The following is a 21901-nucleotide window of genomic DNA, read 5'->3' as shown; positions in this document are numbered from 1 at the left end:
CTAAATATTGTAAATACTAAGTCGATCATTGTTTAAGGACCCTAATTAGAATACAAGTATAATCACTTGCAACCTAGTGCCATATTGACTCTAGCTCAGTTTTAAGGGCTTTTGAGACAACTTAAATTTAAAAATTAAAAAAATAAGGCACATGGTTTCTTTTGACTTGACAGAAAAATCTTTTATGCTTGAACCTTGTAACTACCAAGATGATGCCACAGACACCAAACAGAGGTATTAGGAGACAAAACACCATCTCTACTCCACTGCTTGGTTTCCAACTTACATTGCATTTCACAAAAGGATGCCACAAGCCTCAGACCATTTAGAGAATTAAATTTTGTTAGAAAATATGCTCTTAAAACTATAAAAATGAAGTTTCCTATACATATACTGCTATATATATTTTAAACAATGTGAAGTTCAAAATTGTCACGATCAAATGCGTCTCCTCTTGTAGCAAATGAGGGATTGAAGCATTTTTCAGCAATTAATAACATACAATTAAGCACCAATGACTATCTCTTCTGAATTCTTATCTCTTGACATCCTAAGCAGTTGCATTAAAAGTAAAGGCTTTTACTTCTTCTACAGGCATTTTTTAATTTCAAAAACTTAATATCATATCAAAAAGTTAATATCATATATCCTCTTATTTCTTCAGGAGAAGAGACCAGTTTCCCTTGGTTTTATGTCTGCATCGAACTGTAAAAAGAGTACATGCCTCTAAGAACTGTAAGATAAACCCTTGGTTATGTATGTTGTCATATTTCCAAAGCTCAGCCTGAAAGAAAAATGCTACAGAAAAGTAATTTGAGTACTGGCATCAGAAAATATGAAAGGCTGAAAAAGCCTGAAAATACATTTGTAAACATACTAATATTCACTTGGTATTGCTTACAGGAGGCTTCTTGCCTATGAGCAGTGATTAATACTGCTATATGAAAGCAAACACAGGACAGGACATTTTACTCTATGCATTTCAGATCACTGCTGATACAGCACTTCTTCAGGTCACTTTTTCATAGGTCTACTGACTTCTCTTTTGGGAATAAAGAACTTCTAAAGGTAGCATCAATATACTGAAGAAATACAAATAGATGTTTAACATTCTCTAAGTCAGTATTTTCAGTCTAACATTAAGCAAAATAAGAAATTAAAATCATTTCATTTTAAACAACGGTCTTCATACAAATGATGTTCTCCTGCAGTACTAGTCAACAAATACACATACCCACATATTTTGGGCACCTGGGATGAAAATTCTTTACTTAATTAATTCACAGCATGACCATTAACCTTTGAAAGCTGAGAAGGTATACAGTGTTAAAGCCTTCAGGTACTTTTAGATACTCATCCCCAAATCTACCAGTTAAATGCGACACAGATTTAACAGAGTTAAAATACCGAAAAAGACTGTCTATATTTTTTTCCCTAATAATGAACTGTGATATATCAGATCAGGCATTGAACAGATCTACCATTAAAAAAGTAAATACAACAGGAAAAACAACATATTTCATCTTGCCTTAAAATCTGATAATAGTTGGTTATCTACTTTCATTTCACATAGTAAAACCCACGAGGACTGAAACTTAATAGTGCCCAGATCCACTTATACACACTAATGATAGTATATTGACAGTTAACCTCAGGTCAGCACAACCAAATACTTGTAAAGCTGCTTCATCAAATTCTTTTGGGCTCACTCACATAATTCTCTCAGGTCAGACTTGCAAACAAATTCATCATTTTCATTATTTTGAATGTCAGGCTGCACTGCCTTTTATGTATTAGACATAAAAGAGCTTTCTATATTACATGCATCTTTAATAAATCCTTGATACATTCATGAAAGCAAGCATTTAAAAATAAGAAACCTTATTCTAGTGTACCATCTGATTCCTAAGGACCTATACGCTGGTGACAGAAATGGGAAGCAACCTAGTAGCCTATTTCTGAAAATAATGTCATTACTTTATCATTCATTTATGGCTTCTCCACTTTTAATATCTACTGACTGCAATGAATTGTATTCTTTTATCTGGCACACACGCAAAAAGGCTTGCTGATCTACAGAAAAATGTTCTTCAATAACTGGCTTCAAGCAGATAAAGAAAATCAATCTGGGGCTATCCTTTTCACATGCATCTACTCTTACAGCTAGCTTCAGAAAGAGCAGCTAAAATGCAGCAAAGACTCATTTATATCATAATGTTAATGATTTCAGGTAAAATTGTTTTCCATTTACATAACTGCCACAGCTCAGTGCCTGCAAAGACAGACTGGGGCTGTCACCATCTTCTCCCTGCACCATGCAGTACCATTTCTGAACTTGAGTTCTAACACATGAAGGAACGACAAACAGAGCAAAAAGCTCCATTACTTATTGTCCTACTAGTTTACAGTTACGAAGGCATCTTTTCCCCAGTAGACAGTTCAAATAACACTCCTGACTCCACCTATTGTTTTCTTTCCTCCTTGTTACTCAACATCTCTAATAGCCGTTTTCAGGCAAAATTAAATGGCTAGTGATACTTACACAGCTCTACTGGCCAGAGCACTCATTCAACTAATTAGCAAACAATTCTATTAAGATGAAACAAGATATATCTTACTCTGGTTCAGCTGAGCTGCCTGTAGAGCAGTTACAATAGAAGAAGCAGAGAAGCTAACTTTCATTATTACAATTATACACTGAATAAAATGAGCAAGGTCATCTGATTTTTAAATTTAAACACTTAACTGTTCTCAAAAATAACTAACCCATGCACCTCTTTCCCTAGAGTAGCAAAAGCTTTAGTAAATGATGTGCTTTAAAAATAGTTTTATGTTATCAATTTTAAAACCTTGCATTCCTAAAATTTGCCTAAACTAACTCAGTCTCTGTATTTGCTGTAACTCTGCCATATCTATCATTGCCTGCATAGGCTGCCCCTTACTCCTTTCCCTGCTGCAAGCTAGACCCAGTAACATCAGGTCCCTGTCCTTTACCTTGGTATTTGCTAACAAGTGCCAGACTTTGCTCAAGCTTAAGACTGACCACTGCTAACCCACTTCCTTCCATAAGGCTTTAAGGCTTAAGGCTCCAAATTATACAAACTATCACCACTCAAAGATTTCTAATGTTTAGATCAACACATTTGAATATAACAAAACTGAATCAAGAGCACCTTACCATTATTGTTCCTCCTGTTTGGGTACGTAGAGGTTTCAAAACCTTTCTCTGAACAAGGAAATTGGGAAGAAAGAGAACTGGTGGAATTTCTGTAATTGTAGCGACAACAAATGACCACTGCAGGGGGGAGGGAAAAAGGTTCCGATTAATGATGACATTAGAATTCGTCATCAATTATTTTTTACTAGAAGGAGCTCACAGGGCTTTTTTGTACAGATCTCAGTGCTCACAGACTTATGTTCTGGATGCAAGTGACCACATATTGTTATTACTAACCTCCAAATAGGTTCCTCCTCAAGACGCAATTATGAGAATCATTACTTCTAATCAAAACACCATCACTATGCTTTTGGAACTTTATATCAAATGCTGATAAATCAGTAGTTTTTCAGTAAGCTCCCTTAAAAAAACAGTAAAACAAAACCCCCAAAACTAATAGCCCTGAGGCTGCAAGAGAGAATTGCAAAGTTTCTTTCAGTGGTATTAATAGCTATCTGTACTTAATACTTCATTCAAATCTAAAATATCTTTTCCAGTGCTGAATCAAAAAATATACCAAGGAGAAAGGAAAAAAATCTTAACTAAGAAGTTCAAATACTGAAGCAAACACACAGTGTGAGCTTTAGCATGGAGAGCTGACTAGAATTTATTTAGCATATTAAAGATTCCTAGAGTATGTTTCAAGGAAATCTTTTGTTAAAACAGTCATATCATCAAGAAAATGATTTGAAGGTTGGAACACAGAAATACTTGCAATATGCGAACACTTATTGAAAACACATGTAGATTATTTCAAAGAACTTCTACTAACATTGCTACCAGCAATAAAACTTCTAAATGTATTTCAAAGCCTAAGTCACAAGTAAGACTATATATCCCTTCCACATTTCAAATTGTTAACAATACTAAAACATTCATGTACCAAGTATTATGAATTGAAAAGCCCGTACAAAGATTTTGAATGGATCCCACTTTCTTCAGTATTAGGAAATTTCAACAGATTCTGCATATGCTGTAGCCTCATTACTGTTAGCTGTATGTTTACAAATTATAGGACATTTGAGTAGTCAATTTAACCAAAGACAATGATATGCCAATTTCAGGGTTTTCTGATATTCGAAAAAACTTAAGTTACTTTGACTTCATAGTTGTCAACCCCTCAACTAATAAGTAGTATATGAACCAGCATGGAGGGGGAAAGGTGGTATTGTACATAAGGTTCTTGTGCTATGTATAATTTGTCAACAGTTCAGTTTAAGCTCTTAATACTTTTATATTTATAAAACATTGTTATATAACCTCTCCACCACTCACAAAGTACTTTAGTTATTTTGTAATAGTCAAATGTGATAAAATCATTTTGCATGATATTTTGCATTATATTTTTGCATATTTGCATGATATCATTTGCATGATATACTTTTAAACAAGTATATTGTAACAAGCTAGATTCCACCCTATTGCTCTAAAATGGAATTGCAAGAGATCATATTTGGTTCAAAATAAATTTTGATATGCAACGTGAAACATCACCAGGAAATCTCAGAAAGTTTAAACAGGCAGTTAAAATTTTTTATTAATCCCAAAAGGAAGAAATGGTAGCAATAAAAACTCAAGTCAGTAAGTATCCGTTGCAGATTTTTAAAATCAATGCAAGACCTTCATGCACGGTATGAGTAAAGAGTAAGCAAAGCTTTCCATTCACAGTTGAGGACATTTACAGAAGCATTCTGAGTAAAGTCACTGCTTTGAACATAGGTTAAGTCCTTTACTGTGTTCACGTAATTCTTAATACATGGGGAAAAAGTCATCTAACTAAGGAAAGTCTTGGGATTCAGGAGCACAACTACACACTTTCACAAAAAAAACTTCTTCAAAAGGGTTAAAAGGTTTAAAACTCCTTTAGACTTTAATTTTAAAAATCACTATTTTTTGCATTCAAATTGTATATATCATAGTAGAACATCAGTTACTATTTCTTTTGGGAGATATTTGCTCTCACTCATCCATCATCAATTAATTGATTCTCTAATAAAGTACTTGTAGACATGTACCTACGTAACTTAACCAAAATTGCAACCGATTCTGGGTTCACAAAAGAGTACTTCAATAGTATGCCTTCATTTATTCTCTCTGCCTATTAACTCTATTTAATCCATTTTCTTTATTACTGTCAATCATAAGATTTTTTTTAATGCCTTCCTGTGTTTCAGATAAGTAACTAAATATATGAATTTAAGTCTCCGATTTTTCAAAATTTTGCTCCCTCTTTTCTTCAAGAGAAGAAAGCAGTCAGGTGAACCATTAATTTAAAAACTTTAAAAAGGTTAACACCCTCACCCCAAATTAACCACTAGGCAGCATCATTAACTTCGACTAAGTATAATACTGTATCAAGATGTTACATCAAAAAACCCAAAAAACTTCAGAAACTGTAATTTTCCTAACTTAAGCCCAAATTCTATAACAACATCCAAGTTTAACTTCAATAATGAATAATTTCTTGAATCTTAATACAGCTACCTATATGAAGTCAAACTTATAAATGTACTACTTGGCAGAACTTCATTTGAAGTATATTACTATTAACCTCAGTTCCCTTAACAATAAAAACACCTTCTTAGCAAGGTTAAAGCATTTTCCAAACTGTATATATGGCAATAAGTACTCAAGAACTACAAGTTAAACTGAAAATTAAAATATTGGAAAGAAAGTAATTGCTTTTATGATGATACATCCTTTGCTAATACAAAATTTGCTCATGCAAAAACACGAATGATCAAAACCGAAGTTTGATGTATTATTGCCTTTCATGTTATGCATTCATTACATTCCAGAATTTTAAAATAGCAAAGTCAAATAAAACTATGCAATTTTGTTCTTTAGCATCTAAATTTAAATTGTGTTTAAATCTTTGATAATTTTCTGTAGCAAGTTCCAGCTTCAAGGGAAAATTCATAGAACCAACACCAAGCAACTAATGTGATGTTATTTTTAGAAGCTCACTGGGGAGCAGGCTACTTAAGCCCATCTTCAGCATATAAAAAAAGCAAGTTTAACTTGAATTAATACAAGATAAAAATCTTAAAGACGACATGCAGTCTTCTCCATGGACTTTCACAGAAGTCTCCAGGTCAAGGTAAGAACACACTATTAACAACAGTAATAGGGTACTGCACTGGTACAATCTAATGATAGCCAGGTGCTAATCCCAGGAAAACCAAGCAGCAAGCAGTTTAACAGATACTTTAGCTGCAAGGAATGCTCTGCAGCGTTCCCTACACAGGAATGCTGCATAACACACCATAGTGCAAATATTTATATCTGCCAGATTTTGTTACTTGTAACCGAGTACCCTTGTTCAATTTTCTCAACACACATATAAGAATCCTTACCATTATAATAACATTTTTGTACATTTCTACAGTTCTTAACCTGATAGATTAACATCTGCATGGAAATTTAGGTGGGGGATAAAAGCCATTTTTTGATCTCAAGAATGTTTTTAGAAAGCCACTGAACTACACAAAACTTTCATCAATGAAGTTTGAAAAAAAGGCAAGGAAAAGCACAGTAACATAGGAAACAAACTGAGACAGTAGATGACAGCATGAAAAACACATGAGCTGAGGAACTGGACAGGGGAATATTAAGGACTTCTGAAGGTGCTCATTTTATCCAGATCAAAACCACATGTTTTCAGCCGCCATATCTATGGCCAACTAAAACAACACACACAGCCCAAAACTCATTCTGTGATGTTTGCTTGGATACCTCAAACAGCCAAATACATCATAGGCTGAAAGGATTATTTTTATCAGCCTACTTCTGCTGTGTTAAATCTCCAGTGTCCTACAGCCCTTGCTAAATACACCACCTGTAGCAAGTTCACTGTGTGACAAACAGGCAAGCACCTCTTGTCACATGACAGATGCACTTGCATGATAGGGCAGGAGGAGTCAAAGCTTATTAATTTTAACTTTTTTTTTTTTAAACTAAAACTTGCATAATTCAGAAAGATACAAAACTGATCAGGTGAGTTTACAAGTTTTAATCACCTGTGTCACTTCTAGAAGAGCAAATCCTGCATACCACTGACACACAAGCATGTTCCATGTCATTTGACTTTCAGTATTCACTCACATGTTATCATAAAACACCTGACAGTCAGATAAAAATGATTCACATGTAAGACTCGTATCATCTGAAACTCTGAAATTTCTAGGTTTAATTTCTTTGCCTATCTCCTTCCAAAATTTCATAATGCTTATATGCAGAAAATTCATTATTTTACATAACACTAAAACAAAACAATGAGCGGAAAAGTACTGCAGGCAAATTGTACAAAATTCTTCATTACCATAGGGATCTACACTCTTCAAAGGTAATTTGGGAGAGGAGAGAGGGGAGGAAAGGGAGAAATCACCTCAATTCAAAAAGCCAAATTTTGTTGCAAAGATTGCTCATGTTACTTTACACAGGGCAACCCTTCCTCCTAATGCAGATCTAAATTTACAGTATTGCTTGATCTACTTTCCACATACAATTTTGTTTCTCTTCAACCAATGCTCAGCCTATCTTTAGGTCAGCTTCTTCAGCTACTGTTAACACACTAAACACCTCCTCCTCTCCCAAATGTGTATGGAAGTTTCCTAGCAAATTCATCCCCAAATTGTAAATGAAGAATACTCAAATGATCCATTATTTTAAGAGACCTAGGCATTCCCAGAAATGCAAACACCATTGTAGTCTTCAGAGATGATGTAATAACATAGAAAACTACGCAAATTATTTGTCTCAATTAAAAAATTAGCACAGTAGATTTCGGGTAAGACACAACAACATTGAATTCAAAATATGATGATACCATTCTACAGTATATAAAAGTTGATTCTAAAATGAACTTAGTAGGATATCTGTTGCCCTTGACACTAATTCCAGACAGCTTGCTTGAAAAATACATAAGTACAGTACCTTCAATTTATTAAGGTAGCGCCTTGTGTGAACAACCAAGAGATCATCTTCAGTAGCTTCTCGTGCCTGTACAATCAAGTCATCTACAACTAGTTTTTCTTCTGAAACAAAAAGAGAAATAAGAGTTGGCACTGTATATCATGGCAGGGTGGAATATGGGAAGTTAAGCCAAATATGCTACTTTGCGATTCCTGCATCCTAGATGTGAATCACTACAACACCTTTTTTGTTTATTCAGTTTTTACAAGTTCTCCAAATACATACACTCTATACATGTAAGATACTAAATTAGTGTGAATATAACAAATATTGTTTATGAGAAATGTTTTCAGAACACTAACTTCTTGTTCAAACTGAAAGACAAGACAAGTAGGACAGAGATACAATAAGAATCACAAGACAATCTAGGGCTTGATGCACTTGAGATATCTGAGTGCTCATACCAAGAAGTATTCACCTCCATCCTTTAATATGCTTTTAGAAATTCCACAGCTGACATTAGTATTTAATTCCCTAAGTCAAAGCAGAGAGGAAGAAAAAAAAAAATCAAGATTCAAAACAAAATAATTACTAGGATGCTTGCAAAATTGAACACAGACTTAATTGGGATATTTAGCTCTAACACACCCCTACCTACATTTAATTCAAGAAATACCTACGAGCAGCTATTTATTCCTTTCCCTCCAAGTGACCAAAAGATAGCTTATTTAAAACCTAATTTTACAAGAGCAAATTAGGAAATATCCCTCCAAGATTTCTGCATGTGGCAAAGATGATACATTTTAAGGCATACATCTAGCTGTACTTGACAGAAGATTCTTCAAGTTAGGTGTAACAAAAAAAGCAGTGCAGAAAAACATTGTTGCTTTGCATATTATCATGACAAACAACAAATAAGGGTACAACACTGATCTTCCTAAACAAATTTTGATATTTAATTATTTCGGGGCTACAACTGTATATCTCCTCCTATTTTATACTTCTACACTTGAAAAAATACAACTTATTAATGAGATTTTTTTTTCCTGAAGTGTTATAGAACCTTGTAGAATAGAATAGAAATATAGAACCTTGTAAGAACACCTGTAACAATATTTGTTCTGGCAAGCTTATGTTCCTCCTGACAGACTTGAAAAACATTTCATTCATTCTTGTCAGATAGAAAGCCAAAGTGCCAACAGTGTCATCCTTAGGGAAGGTAAATGCAGAAAGATATTTTCATCCCTAGTTTTCTAGGAAGTGATCAGAAACAGTGTAGATCAACTGTTTCCAGCAGTTGCTACAAAGTCAGAGAGTGTTAAAAACTGGGAGCTTCCTGGAGTATTTTGTGGCTTCTTCCACTTTCACAAAGCAAGAAGTATAAAGTGACTGGGGACACAGATTTTCTGTGAAAGGTGGAAAGTAAAGTGTGGACGTTTCACAGAAGAGCTAGAGAAAAAGCCTTTACACAGAGAAGAACAGAAAGGCAAAGGCACATGGTATTATTTAGGGAAATGGCTGTGGAACTGAAGACTTAATAATTTAAGGCTGTTAGAGGGAAGATCCAAAACCTCAGTAACTGAAGGGACTCTTAAAATTAATTTAACTGACATACGAGCCAGCCTGAAGTAGGAAGGGCAACACTTAACTGCAAAAGATCATCAGTTGAAGGACTACATAGATGGAACAAGCCTGGCTCTGGGACTACCTTTGTCTTGGCAAGAGCAAAAGCACAGTGGGTTTTCTGGATTTTTTTTTTTTCCTCCAAACTTGATCAGCACACTTAAACTTCAGATGAAGAGATGCCAAGATTTTATAGGCATCCTAACCTTGATTCTTTCATTTACAACTCCTTAAATTATTTCTGCATGTATCTTAATTTGGTTAAGCAACAGCACAAGAATTTCTGCCCCTATCAGAGGCATCTCAAAGCTCTACCCAAACACTACCACAATAACATCCCAAGGTTGATACAGAATGTGTCTATACAAGCTGCATTGATCTTTCTGCTTGAAAAAGGCTCTTTGCCAGACTGTCTGCAATCTCAGAAGTTATGCTCCACGTCCATTTTATTGCAGCAAGCTAGTCATTAACACTTCTAGTTTTACAAGTCAAATGGAATGCTCCCTTCCTTGTTACACCAGATATAAAAGCAATGGAAGCACACTGGCTATATAAAAGTTACACACAGTAGTGCTTGCATTGCAATTCAGGTCTTGCAAGCCAAACCATTTGTAAGCTTGCAGCTAACACTGGAAGGATTTTCCATTCACTTTAACAAAACTGGAGTCTGTGTTCAGTTTCAGGTCCAGGTTTGGTCTTCAAAAGACAGAAGAAGAAAATCACTGCTGTTTGCAGTTCCAGTTTAAGAGCTAACTTAAATACTTTCTTTCAGTTTTAGATTAGTGCATGAGGGCAATATTTTTACTATTTACTAGTCATTAAATATTGCCAAGTATCCAAACATGCAGCTCTGGGCTATGCGCATAAGACTCTAGCATTCTGCACCTACCTCAGGTTAGGCTTAAGGTCAAGATTATGGTGCTAACTTCAAAGTTAAGCACAGAAATGGTTCTCAAAAATTCCACATGCTTGTTTCTTGTGAAGCCCAAGCAATGAAATTCTACATTGTTCATGCTTACATTCAAATTGTAAAGACCAGAAATATTTTAAAATAGCCTATTGTATTGCTGCATTCATGTCTCTTCATATTCCTTTTTACTCACAATTTTACCAAGCTCTGAGCCAGAATGAAATTAACAAAAACTAGTTACTCTGACTAGTATTATTCACGCCTCTAGAGAGAGCAAATTGTTTAATGAGCCTGCGATTTCAATCACATTTCAGGAGCTTCATTCTGCACAGACACCATGACTGAGACAAAACCAGAGCCGTGGGCTTTATCTAGTAGAGTGGGCTAAAAAATGTGTTTTCAAAGGACTGTGAAACAAACCTATTTATGAAAAAGCCGCAGTGTGAATGTTTGCTCTAACATTAAGCACAATGTCATCTTTTAAATATTGCATATGCAAGTTCTTCAGCAATGTACAACAGATGACATTGAATTCACCTCAGAAATCCTAATGACCAATTTAACTTGCTAAGAATTAAGTCTCCAAATATATAAAAATATTAAAACACTCCAAATATAATAAAAGGGCACAGCTTAAATCTACAAAAGAAGCAATGAAGAAATACAGCCACTATTATGTTGGCAATTACTAATGCAAGTCTGCAGTAATTATATTAACTTTTGTGCAAATATTGGTCTAAGAAGTACCTTCTTGTTATTTTACCTTTCAAGAAATCGATTACTTTTCCCCATTTCCCTGCATCAAAAGGATGCAGTTTCTCAAGTCCCATAAATGTGATGTTGTAGTCTGGAGAATACACGATAGGCCAGCATGTTGATGGAACATCCTGATACAACTCAGTTCTGTGAGGCCTTTAAAAACAAAAAATAAACTAGTCACCATTTCCAGCAACTATATACGAAAACGAATTATTAACTTAATTCTAAATTACAAATTTGGCATTGTTATTGATATCAACTTTATATTAAGAATAGTTCCTGAAGATGCTATGTGCCCTAGTTACCAAAGGGAGCACTTGCTTGTTGTTTAATCGCTCTTCAGCGGTAGCATCAGGGAGATTATCATATCTTATTTCCAACTCACACAGTTAAACTCTTGAACAAACAAGTTGTGGGGGATAAAGGGATAACAAAAGACTGAAAAATGTACATTAAGGAATTATATATACTAACTTCATTGCAGAAATGAATGGAAACATTTGCTTCCCTCCTCCGGCCTTTCCAAGTTCATTAAGCAGTAACTCTAGCTTAGAACATACATCCAGTTTTTCAGTCAACATAACCTTAAATAGACTCACAGACTAGAGTCATGTTTTAAAGTCTGTATCTAAACATAGTTTCAGAAAATCACTCTTCCTACATGTGATGCATCTAACACGTGACGCATCTAACAATACATGATTGAAATGACTTCTGGATCCTTTTTTCCTAAAAGGAACAGATTATTTTACAACCAGCCCAGAAAAAGTAATTGGGTTTGTATCTATGTACCACTCAACCACAGTATGATACTCCCAACTCCAAATCTCATGTCCACAACGCCTCTGCTAACCAACTGTTATCTCTCTCCAAATTTTTATGTTCTCTAAAACTCAACAGCACAGCCAGGTCAGATCCCTCCTTCACAACGCCTTTACAAAACAGGCAAGAAATGCTGTGTTTTGCATTTAGAAACATACATGTTGTCTGTTCAGCTAAAACATGTGTGCATATTGGTCAAACAGCCAGAACGAAGAGAGTTCTCTTTCCTTTGCCCCAAACCCAGCGTTACCAAACTACGCCTGTGACATCTCTTGCTCTGCAAAACTAAGTTTGCAAAAGGCTTCACAAGTTACTGAGCAAGACAGAAGGGTTCTTTGTCAGGTAAACAATACAAACAAAAACTCCCTTATTTTCAGCCTAAATATGCTCAAAAAAAGCGCCTTCTAAAATCCAATTTAAAAACAACAGCAAAACACAAAGACACAATTGAAGTTTTTAACTTAAATCTGCAGCTTAGATTCCCACATAACTCCCACAAACTGTTGAGTCAGGCCTCGCTGGATTGTTCTGTTGTCGCACCAAGTGTTAAAAGACAATTTCTGCAAAACGTAAGAAGCCCGAAAACGCTCTACCCGCTCTTTCGAAGCGGTCCTCAAGCCTAGAAAAGCTGAGAGAAAGAGATGTGTCATCCTCCCGGCGCGGCTCTTCCCCTCCCGCAGCTCGCCCCTGCCCTGGGCACCTGGCCCCGCCCGGCCCGCCTGGCCGCGGAGCCGGCGCACCGCACCGCACCGCCGGGACCCGCTTGACCTCCCCTTGGCGCCCCCCGGGCTCGCGGCTGCCCGCAGCCGCCTAACCTCACGCCCCGGAGGCGGCGGGCAGCCGGGCAGGCCAGCGGCGGCCCCAGCGGCGGGAGGCCGCCCCCGCCGCCCCGCACGGCGGCACCTGGCGGCCAGCACCACCTGTTCCCGGGCGGGCCCAGGGCCGCGGCAGGCTCCACACCCGCCTTCCCCGAGAGCCGCCCCCGCCGCGGGGCCCCGCAGCTGCTGCCGCCCGGCAGAGCCGCGCCCGTGCCGGCACCGCGGGGCCCAGCGCGGTACTCACATCCCACCGCCTTCCGCCGGCAGCGCTGGCAAGGCCGCGCGGGGCAAGGGGCGCCCCGGCTCGCACAGCCCCAGCGGCCCGGCCCGGCCCCGCCCCACCGCTCCGCGAGGGCGGAGACACGGAGGGGCGGGGCGGGGCCGGCCCGGGCAGGGGGCGGGAGGACGGGCCGCCGAACGGAGCGGAGCGGAGCGGAGCCCTGCAGGGCCCAGTTGGCGGCTCCGGCGAGGAGAGGGGCGGGGCGGGGTGGCCGTTAACGGCTTTTGTGGCGGTTGGCCATTTCCCGACGTGCCCCGCGGCGGCCGTTAACGGCTGGGGGGCATTTCCCGACGTGCCCCGCGGCGGCCGGCTCAGGTGCGGCGCGATGGAGGCGGTGGCTGGCAGAGGCCGCGGCAGGGCTGCTGGCTTAGGTCAGGAGTAGCGTTGAGGCCACGGGGAGATGTTACTGAGGAAGGTAAAGTCACCTGTTTTTGAGGTCTGGTTTCCTACAGAAACGGGACTCGCGCGCTCTGGCTCCCTTATTAACTAACACACGTTACAGTGGCCAGGCACGGTCGTGTGTGACAGAGGTGCAGAACTGCCAAGCCCCCGCGCTCCCAAGTCCCGAGGAAAGGCCGTGGTACCTGCGAAGCATGGGGTCAAACTGGGGCCAGGCTGACCCTGCGTCGCTGCAGGAGCCCGGGTGTCCCTAGGCCTCTGCGCTGGGCGGCAGCGTGCAGGGCTGGGGGCAGCTGTTGCTCTCGCAGCTGCTGAGTGACGAGTGCAGGAAAGGAGCTGGGGTGCTTGGGGAGAGCTTATGTCTTGTGAAGGCAAACTAGCGATTTTTGTAAGCACGAGGTAAGAGCTGACACAAAAGGTGTGACTAGCAGAAAGTTGGTGGAGTGACAAAGAATTCTCATATGTGGAAACTCATGTATTTTCGCTACTCACAGAAAAATGTTTTTAATGCTGTCTTACACATAGGAATGTATGTGATCTTAATGATAGAGAAGGACTACAGAAGATCAACTGCAAAATCAGCCAGATAAAGGAAACTAGGAGATCACAAGAAGATTAGTTGATTTAATGTCAGGAATGTTAGAAAGTTTAAACCCTAATACTAAGGGGTTTATGTCACCTACTGCAGTGATTTTATGTTGAGGAACTCAAAGCAATTCCACATTTACAGTATTTCTAGACAGGAAAATATCATTTTCATTTCAAAATAAAATTAACAAGGTACCAGTGAGCAAAGAGACGTAGAATGTCGGTAGTAGAATAAGGAAAACAGAGATGAAAAAATGATTTTATTTAAATCAGTAGCAGAACTCCCATGGATTTTGTTAGGTCAAGATTTACCGCGAATCTTATTTCCAACTTCACAGGTACTAGACGCATCAGAAAAATAACTTAGGTTCAAGTCAAAAGCCAATTTCTAAGTGTACTTTACTTATCCTACTTGAGTATATACAAAAAGCATTTCTTGTGTAATTGTACAGCTAGTCAAAAATACCATCATGAAAAATGGTTCAATAGCAGTAATATCCATCAAACAACTGATAAATGTACAGAGGTATTATTTTCTCAAGAGGAATAATGTCTTTTTATGAGAGTTCCAGATAAATGACTTTCCTCTTAAAATATGCTGCCTTTGGCTTGGCATTCAGTTTTGATGGATGCCTGGACTTCACCTTGGTATTTATTTAGCAGCAGGAGACTGTTATCCCAAGAAAACATTCTATCCCTTTGACATTATCTTTTAATTAACATTTCTTTTTGTTCTGGCCCTTTGTGCACATGCCTCAGTATTAGTTCAGTATATCTACCTTTTGTTCCTCGTTACTGACTGCTTAATGCTTGGTGCTTAATTAGCATTTGAGTTTTGCTTGGTTAATTAGTTACAAATATAATGTGTTATTCCATTTTCATATGAATTAACTTTTAAAGTTGAATTAAAAGTAAATTTGCAGACTGTTTCCTTGTTTGTTGAATGCTGTAAATAATTTTTTCTATGCATGCTGCCATTAATCATTTAGATCCAAACTATGACACACCTTTCAAAATGGAAAGTTTACTTGCTATTGTTTTCCCCCAAAAAATCAAATGAAAATGTCCTCTCATTCATTCTGCTTAGCTAGGATATTCATTGCTTTCGTCTTCCTCCTCTTGTGGCAGAGTAAGCTGGGTTTTTCTAACTTGCAGACAGGGCTCAAGTAATGCTGATTCCTAACAGGCTACTCAATAGTACCTTTATCTTTCTGCATCGGTTGCCAAGGTGTGCTCTCTTGGAGGCCCCCCAAGAAAATGCTATACATATTCAGATTAATAACTGCTCACTTTTGCAGTGGTCTGAGTCTTTTTGGCTTCAGCATAAAGAGAAATATGATCAAGATGGATACCTACTTCAGGGTGGGGCAGACTATTTAAAATATTACAAATTATGAAATATTTTCAGTAATTTCTCTGCATTCTAAATGTATTTCTCATTTGAGCATTTTGTGATTGTTATCCTTAATACTGCAGTAATTCCAAGGAGTTCCAGTTATGCGCTTGGAATACCCTATGAGCCAGCTGCAAGTGGACAGTCCTCACCCCAGAGAATTTACAACCCAATTGTGCAAAAAATTGCAATTAGTTTCATGACGGCAGTGAGCCTTACTGCTGTCAGTTAGACTACCAACAGGTTTTAAAGAAATCATATGAGGCATAGTGTTGTTGTTCGGTCTGGTCTTTTTATGTAGGAAGGTAACAATTTCCTCATGAATTAGCCATGCTTGATTCATGCTTGACACCCTCTGTGCTCCAGTGTTTCTTTGGCAGCAGAGTTTTCAAGGCAAGTGAATCAGGAAAACTTACAGATTGGTAAAATTTAGCAGAAACAGAGCTGAGCTAATAATGACATTTTTGGCTCACTAGTCACTCTGAAAAAGCTTTTTAAAGAAAATTTGGGGCTCAAATAATTTTTTATGTCATTGCAATATTTAAAATAAACTAAGTGAAATTTTAAAACACAAATCAGTTTATACTGAAATTGTGTTTATTTAAAATATATGTGAAATATTTTGTTTAAAAAAATCAGACTCCAGAAACTTTTAAATTAACATACATTCACAGAATGTATTGAAATAACTGAATCCATACTTTTTGCTGAAAAATAGTTCTGCTGAGTTCTAATCTTCAATTTACAAATTAGAAAAGCAAAGCAACAAAAAATAAGTCAGCAACAAATACAGGAACATGACCTAAGTCTCCTAGAATAAAAGCATGTGCAGAAAATCATCACAGACTGTATAGAACACAGCTTTCTCTAAGTTTCCTGGTATCCTTTAAAAGTAGGCCCAAACTCACAGTAAAAATGAGGAAATAGATTAATTACAACCCAGCTTGTACAGTATACTGACATTATTTTCAGACTGATGGCTCTATCTTCCCAAGACAAAGGAAATGTTTTCCCCTTACACAGTTCTGCTTCTGTTGAGACAAAGTGCAACTTGAATGGTTTTGACAATATTATGGATAACACTAGTGTCCTGTTGTAAGGGAGTTTATTAATTGCCACAGGCTTGAAAGCACAGGCATATCATTGTTATAATAAATAGCCAGCAACCTATTAACTCTCAAGGTTTGGCTAGTTTAACATGCCCTTAATCATCCAGATCATTCATTTCATGCTGAAGATTATGAAAAGCACCTTTGAGAAGAGAGAGTTCTTTCCAAAGAGATTCAGATAAAGACCCCTGGAATTCTTTTCAAGCTATTTATGTTATTGCTCTTTTTAAAGTGCAGGGATCCACATGTGCAGATCCATTTGAAGATGGATCTTAGAGTCAGAATTGCTACCAAAAAACAACTTTCAGACAAGCAAGAAAAATCTGTCTGAATGGTGTCCCGTATGAAAGAGGTTGGCTGGTTGGGCCTGCCAGTAATTGCATCAGTTTATTAAATTTATTCATGTAATCTGTATTCAGTCTCTAGTAGAACAGAACCTATCAATACTGCTTTTATTTGATAGAGATGGTGATGATAGAAGAATGAGGGATGTTTGTTGGCAGTCTGCCTGATTTGCAGGGATGGTGAAAAACCATCATCTTCTCAACCTGTCATAGAACAGGTGATGACTTTTCAGTTCTGATGTTTTATGATGGTGAAATGACTGAAGCACTATGATGAATGGTGAAACATGGTATTTTACTGTATCAAGAAACAGTAGGGTTATAGTTAGAGATAAAAGTCAGTGATAGCAAACTTCATGTCACTGTGAAAATTCTTTCATAGGTGAAGCAGTTTCATAGGTAAAGCAGTCCGCCAAATTGAGAGTCATTGCACTTCACAGTATTATTTTAGCCTGTTAGCAACTTTCCAGCTGGAATTTGCTTGTAACACTAGTAGATTGCACTGGAAGAGCAGGAATAATTCCAGTAGGCTTGATCGTGGCCTGGCGTGTGCAGCTACCCTCCTCCATTATCAGGAGGCAACGTAGCTACCTCCAAAGTCTCACCTCCATCTTTTGTCACAGCAGAGAGTGCTCTGTAGAAAACTATGCAGATAACCTCATTTTGTTTCAGTTGTGAGATGCAAGATACCCTTACATTAAGATGTGTGATATACCCTCAAGACTGAAAGAAGAGCTTATTCACAAATCATTTGCTGTAAAATTATTATGAGTTTATGGTCTTGAAACAGATAGCATGAAGAAATGTGCTCCAGATAAGATCAGAGATGAAACACCTTTTAAAGGAATGTAAAGCAAAAGCTGGGATTTTCATTTACGTTGGCACTTACTTTTCCTGTAAACATTTTTTATGGCAACACAGTACATGAATTTCCAAAGAAATTTTACTAGATGTTTTTCAATCAGAAAAAAAATAATAACATTTTGAGAACCTGTGGTGCTTTAGTCTCTTTGATCCTGAAGGCTTTTATCTGTCATGTGGTGACATGACTGACGTCAGACATTTACTTCCATGGTGTGTAGAGAATGTGAAATTATTGATTCCTATAGTCCAGCAGAGCAGAAAAAGGTCTGTGCTTTTTATAGCTCAGAAACTGTTAAAATTTTCTTCCCTTACTGTTGCTCAGAACAGCTGGAAATGCGGACCTTAAAGATATTATTCTCCTCACAGTCTTCTCTTCACTGTTATTAGCTTAAGTCCTTCTCCCTTGCTGAATTGCACCTAGCCGAAATCTTCAGTTTTTAAAACAATAGAGCATGCTATCACTAACCCCCACTTCATACCTTCAGTGTTATGCCCTTTTCAAAATGAGAGATGTAGTCTGTTGCAGCAGAATGCAGATGATACTAATCCCAGCAAGGGTTTTTTCAAAATAGGCTTAAAATAGCCTTTTCAATTCACTAGCGTTATTCTGCTTAAGGCCTTGAGCCAGCTAGTGAAGGAAACGATAAGATTTGCTTTGCTCTCTTACAGTATAAATATCTGTAGGTCAATATTAAAATAGGGAAAATTGTATTTAGTGCAATGAGGTGCTTTCCAAAGCAAGAAGAGTTTTCAAAACAGTAACTCATTTGCCAGTCCCTTCAGAAGCACAACTAGATCCTTAACAGGGTGAACATGAGCATAGGAGAGAAACAGAATGAAACTAGTAACACAATCTCTATTACCTCAGATTTGTCTCTGCCTTAATTTGTTTGCATTCCCCTAAAGCATATTTACAAATATATGTATAGTATAATTTCAGTGCCAGTCACAGTGAAAAACTGAAGGCTAATACTCTGATAGCTATCAAAAAAAAATTGTGTATGTGTAAAGTTTTCATAACATTCAGCCACGAGAACAACCAGATAAGCTAAAAATGTTTTCATATAATAATTAATATATACAGCTAAGCACATTTAGTTGACATTGGTTCTGTTCTGATTTCAAAGTGCTTTGATAATGTGAGTGATATTTAGTCTGCTTATAATACACAAAAAAGTTGAGAAGTAAAGTACAAATTTCTGTCCTATATTTTCCAGTTACATTTGATACGAAATCCATTCAGACAGTGCTGACTGTATGAGCTGATGGTACTCAGCTGATGGTAAAAGTAATAAAGTAATAAAACATTGGTAAAATATTTGAAAGTATACTATTTCTTATTCTACAAGGAAAAGATTAAACTCCGTATTTCAGGACTTCTTTTTGTTTCTGATGGTGTCACACATTTCCTATTTTATAGGTAACAATGTGTGCTGTGGTATTTAATTAAATATTTTTTAAAAAGAAAAGAAAATGAAGTTTTATGGAATATTTCTACAAATGTCAACAAGTAAAATAGGAGAATTCCCATTGGAACAAAGTGTAGGAAAAAGATGCAAATGTCCAGCCCAAAAGTGTCATGAGAAAAGATTAATTGGGACGATTGGAAAGCCCTCTATATACACATTACACATTTCTCAGCATTATAACATTCTTCATAAAATGTACTATACAGTAAATAGTTCAAGGACTTTCAAGCTAATGTTGCAAAACATGATACACAAAATTTCAAATTCCCATGGAAGAATCATCTCTAAAATGATAAGTTAATATACAATGGAAACCTGATTTAAATATATAAGGCAATTATATTTGACTGTTAGTTTACTACAGTTAAGAAGTTAAAACCAAGCATGCAAGCAATAACTGGGAGCATGAATTTTCTGCTACCAGCAGCACAGTTAGCATTTGCAGTGATGAGGAACACTTCTAATGTCCCAAGGGAAGTAAGTGGTTCAGTAAAGCACGTGAGATGTTGCTTGTGGAAAAAATTAGTATGACACAAAATAGATACTTAAGACATTTTCAAATCCATTAACCCTTTTGATTTTTTTCATAATTGTGTACTAGTTTTAAATTCATAAATTGTAAAATAATGATGCTGCAAGAGATACCATGAAGAAATTTCGCTATTAATCTGAGCACAGTCAACAAAACAAAGAAACCACATTAATAAAAAAATTACAAAGAAGCATCTCCAGACATATCAGCTTTGTTCCAAGCTTTAAAGGTTTGATATTCAGAAACTCTACTTTAGAGTCAAAAGCCTTTAGCCAAAATTCTCTACTAACACCGTGAGATGTTTACATCTAGGAATAACTAAGTTGGACATTTCATTTGATCTCGAATTATAGCACAACTGAAAGGTGAATTCTTAGATAACTAGTACTCAAACTGTATTAGGCATCACAAATTAATATCAACATTTTGGATTACCTGTCTTAGCAAACAGGTAGCTAGTACAATCTGTCTCCTTATGGCTGGCAATACTAAATAGATGTTTCAGTTTCTGGATGGTTATGATATAATAATTATAAGAATACCAACATGGTAAAAATACAGTGGAATAAGGCAATGCAGCTTTTGAGATAATCACCTCAAATCACTGCATCAAGCCAAACTGTGATTATTGAAGCAAAGAGCTAAAAATAGCCCAAGCTATTACACAAAGTGTTTCACAAGAAAAGTGACATACGTGGAAGGATGCTTGGGATATTCAGAGCTTACATAAAGACAGTGAAAAATACTCATGTCTTGGAGATCAGACTTGCTAAGGAACTTCCCAGTGGCATTTTTAGGTTCCTTTTTAGGGTCACTGTGAGCAACATTTTTTAAAATTTACTTAATTACTATTGCTCGAGAATTGGATATTCTGCCTAGAGTCATTGACAGGAATGGGAAGGACTCTGTAGCAGTGCTCGCTCTGGTTTTTGTCTAGGAAACTCTTAAGGAAGCCAGGAATCTGTGAAGGAAAGATAAACCCCATCAGCAGGGAGATACAGTGGCAAGGGAGCATCTGCATTGGCTCTGTGTAGTTAGAGCACGATTCTGGGATGCTCTCGTGGGTGGTCAACGCAGCTGTCATTCAGAATCTACCCAAAATCTAATATGAGGTAAATACTGCCACATCGCGCTCTCACGTCTGCAACATGATCTCTGGGTTTATTTTCCAGAATGCAAAATAACATTTCTTATTTGTATTGCAATAAAAATTCCTGCTTACGAAGAACTCTGCTATAACCGTGATAGAAAAAACATGGGAACGGAGACAGATTTAGTGCACCCTGATACAATCCCAGTTAAAAAAAAAAATTGCTCTTTGGAAAGCATCTAAGCCAGGCACCCTTCTTAATGTCCGTACAGAGGAAGGGAGTTTCAGAAAAAGATAAGACTCTTCCATTTTCCTCCATTATTTTCCATCTGACTATCAGGCAGAATTAGAGCAAAAGAAAAACACATTTTTCAACTGTCTCAGCAAAACTTCTCTTTCTGATTAAGGACCAGCTCATTTCTCATTTTAGTTCCGCAGGAAGTTGTTTTCACAAAGATATGTGCTGATCACACAATGTGATGGTAATAAACATCCTTCATTTCTAAGGCTAATAGGCTGCTCGTCAGTTGAAGTATGTCAGTGACCAGCAATTAGCACCATTCTCATTTAGCTACTGTGATTACACCAATTCTTGTATTAGTACTGCTTTAATTGTAGCTTATATCATCTTGATTCATGGTGGGTGGTGTTTTAAGGCATCAGCAAGGGGTGGATGACTTTTCTTAGCTCCTTGACTTACAGGAAAGCTGGAAAAAAACTCCAGTGAGTAAGGCAGCTTAGCTCCCTGCCTGCTGACCTGCTGTGTGTCG

The 21901-nt window shown here is 37.5% G+C and overlaps 2 protein-coding genes across 4 annotated transcripts in view; one reads left to right on the top strand and one right to left on the bottom strand.

Annotated features, from left to right (window-relative positions):
* The window catches only part of HDAC11 (histone deacetylase 11), a 32240-nt gene extending 18791 nt beyond the window's left edge, over positions 1–13449 (bottom strand). The window contains exons 1-5 of one of the 3 annotated variants that reach the window (XM_064518868.1): positions 13308–13430; positions 12839–12873; positions 11428–11576; positions 8153–8253; positions 3179–3295 (exon numbers count right to left, since the gene is read on the bottom strand). In XM_064518868.1, coding sequence (XP_064374938.1) covers positions 3179–3295; positions 8153–8253; positions 11428–11494 — 285 coding nt within the window. In that variant the 5' untranslated portion in view covers positions 11495–11576; positions 12839–12873; positions 13308–13430. Of the gene's footprint in view, positions 1–3178; positions 3296–8152; positions 8254–11427; positions 11577–12838; positions 12874–13307 lie in introns of all 3 variants that reach the window. The other 2 variants (XM_026099553.2, XM_026099554.2) reach the window with 2 other exon arrangements.
* Positions 13450–13625: 176 nt separating this feature from the next.
* The window catches only part of NUP210 (nucleoporin 210), a 93494-nt gene continuing 85218 nt past the window's right edge, over positions 13626–21901 (top strand). Inside the window, exon 1 of the mRNA XM_026099549.2 lies at positions 13626–13758. The gene's annotated coding sequence lies outside the window, so the exon portion shown is untranslated. The remainder of the gene's footprint in view (positions 13759–21901) is intronic.

The sequence above is a fragment of the Dromaius novaehollandiae genome, chromosome 12 (genome assembly GCF_036370855.1).
Source record: "Dromaius novaehollandiae isolate bDroNov1 chromosome 12, bDroNov1.hap1, whole genome shotgun sequence".
NCBI classification, from domain to species: Eukaryota; Metazoa; Chordata; class Aves; order Casuariiformes; family Dromaiidae; genus Dromaius; species Dromaius novaehollandiae.
This window is presented reverse-complemented; position numbering and strand designations above follow the sequence as displayed.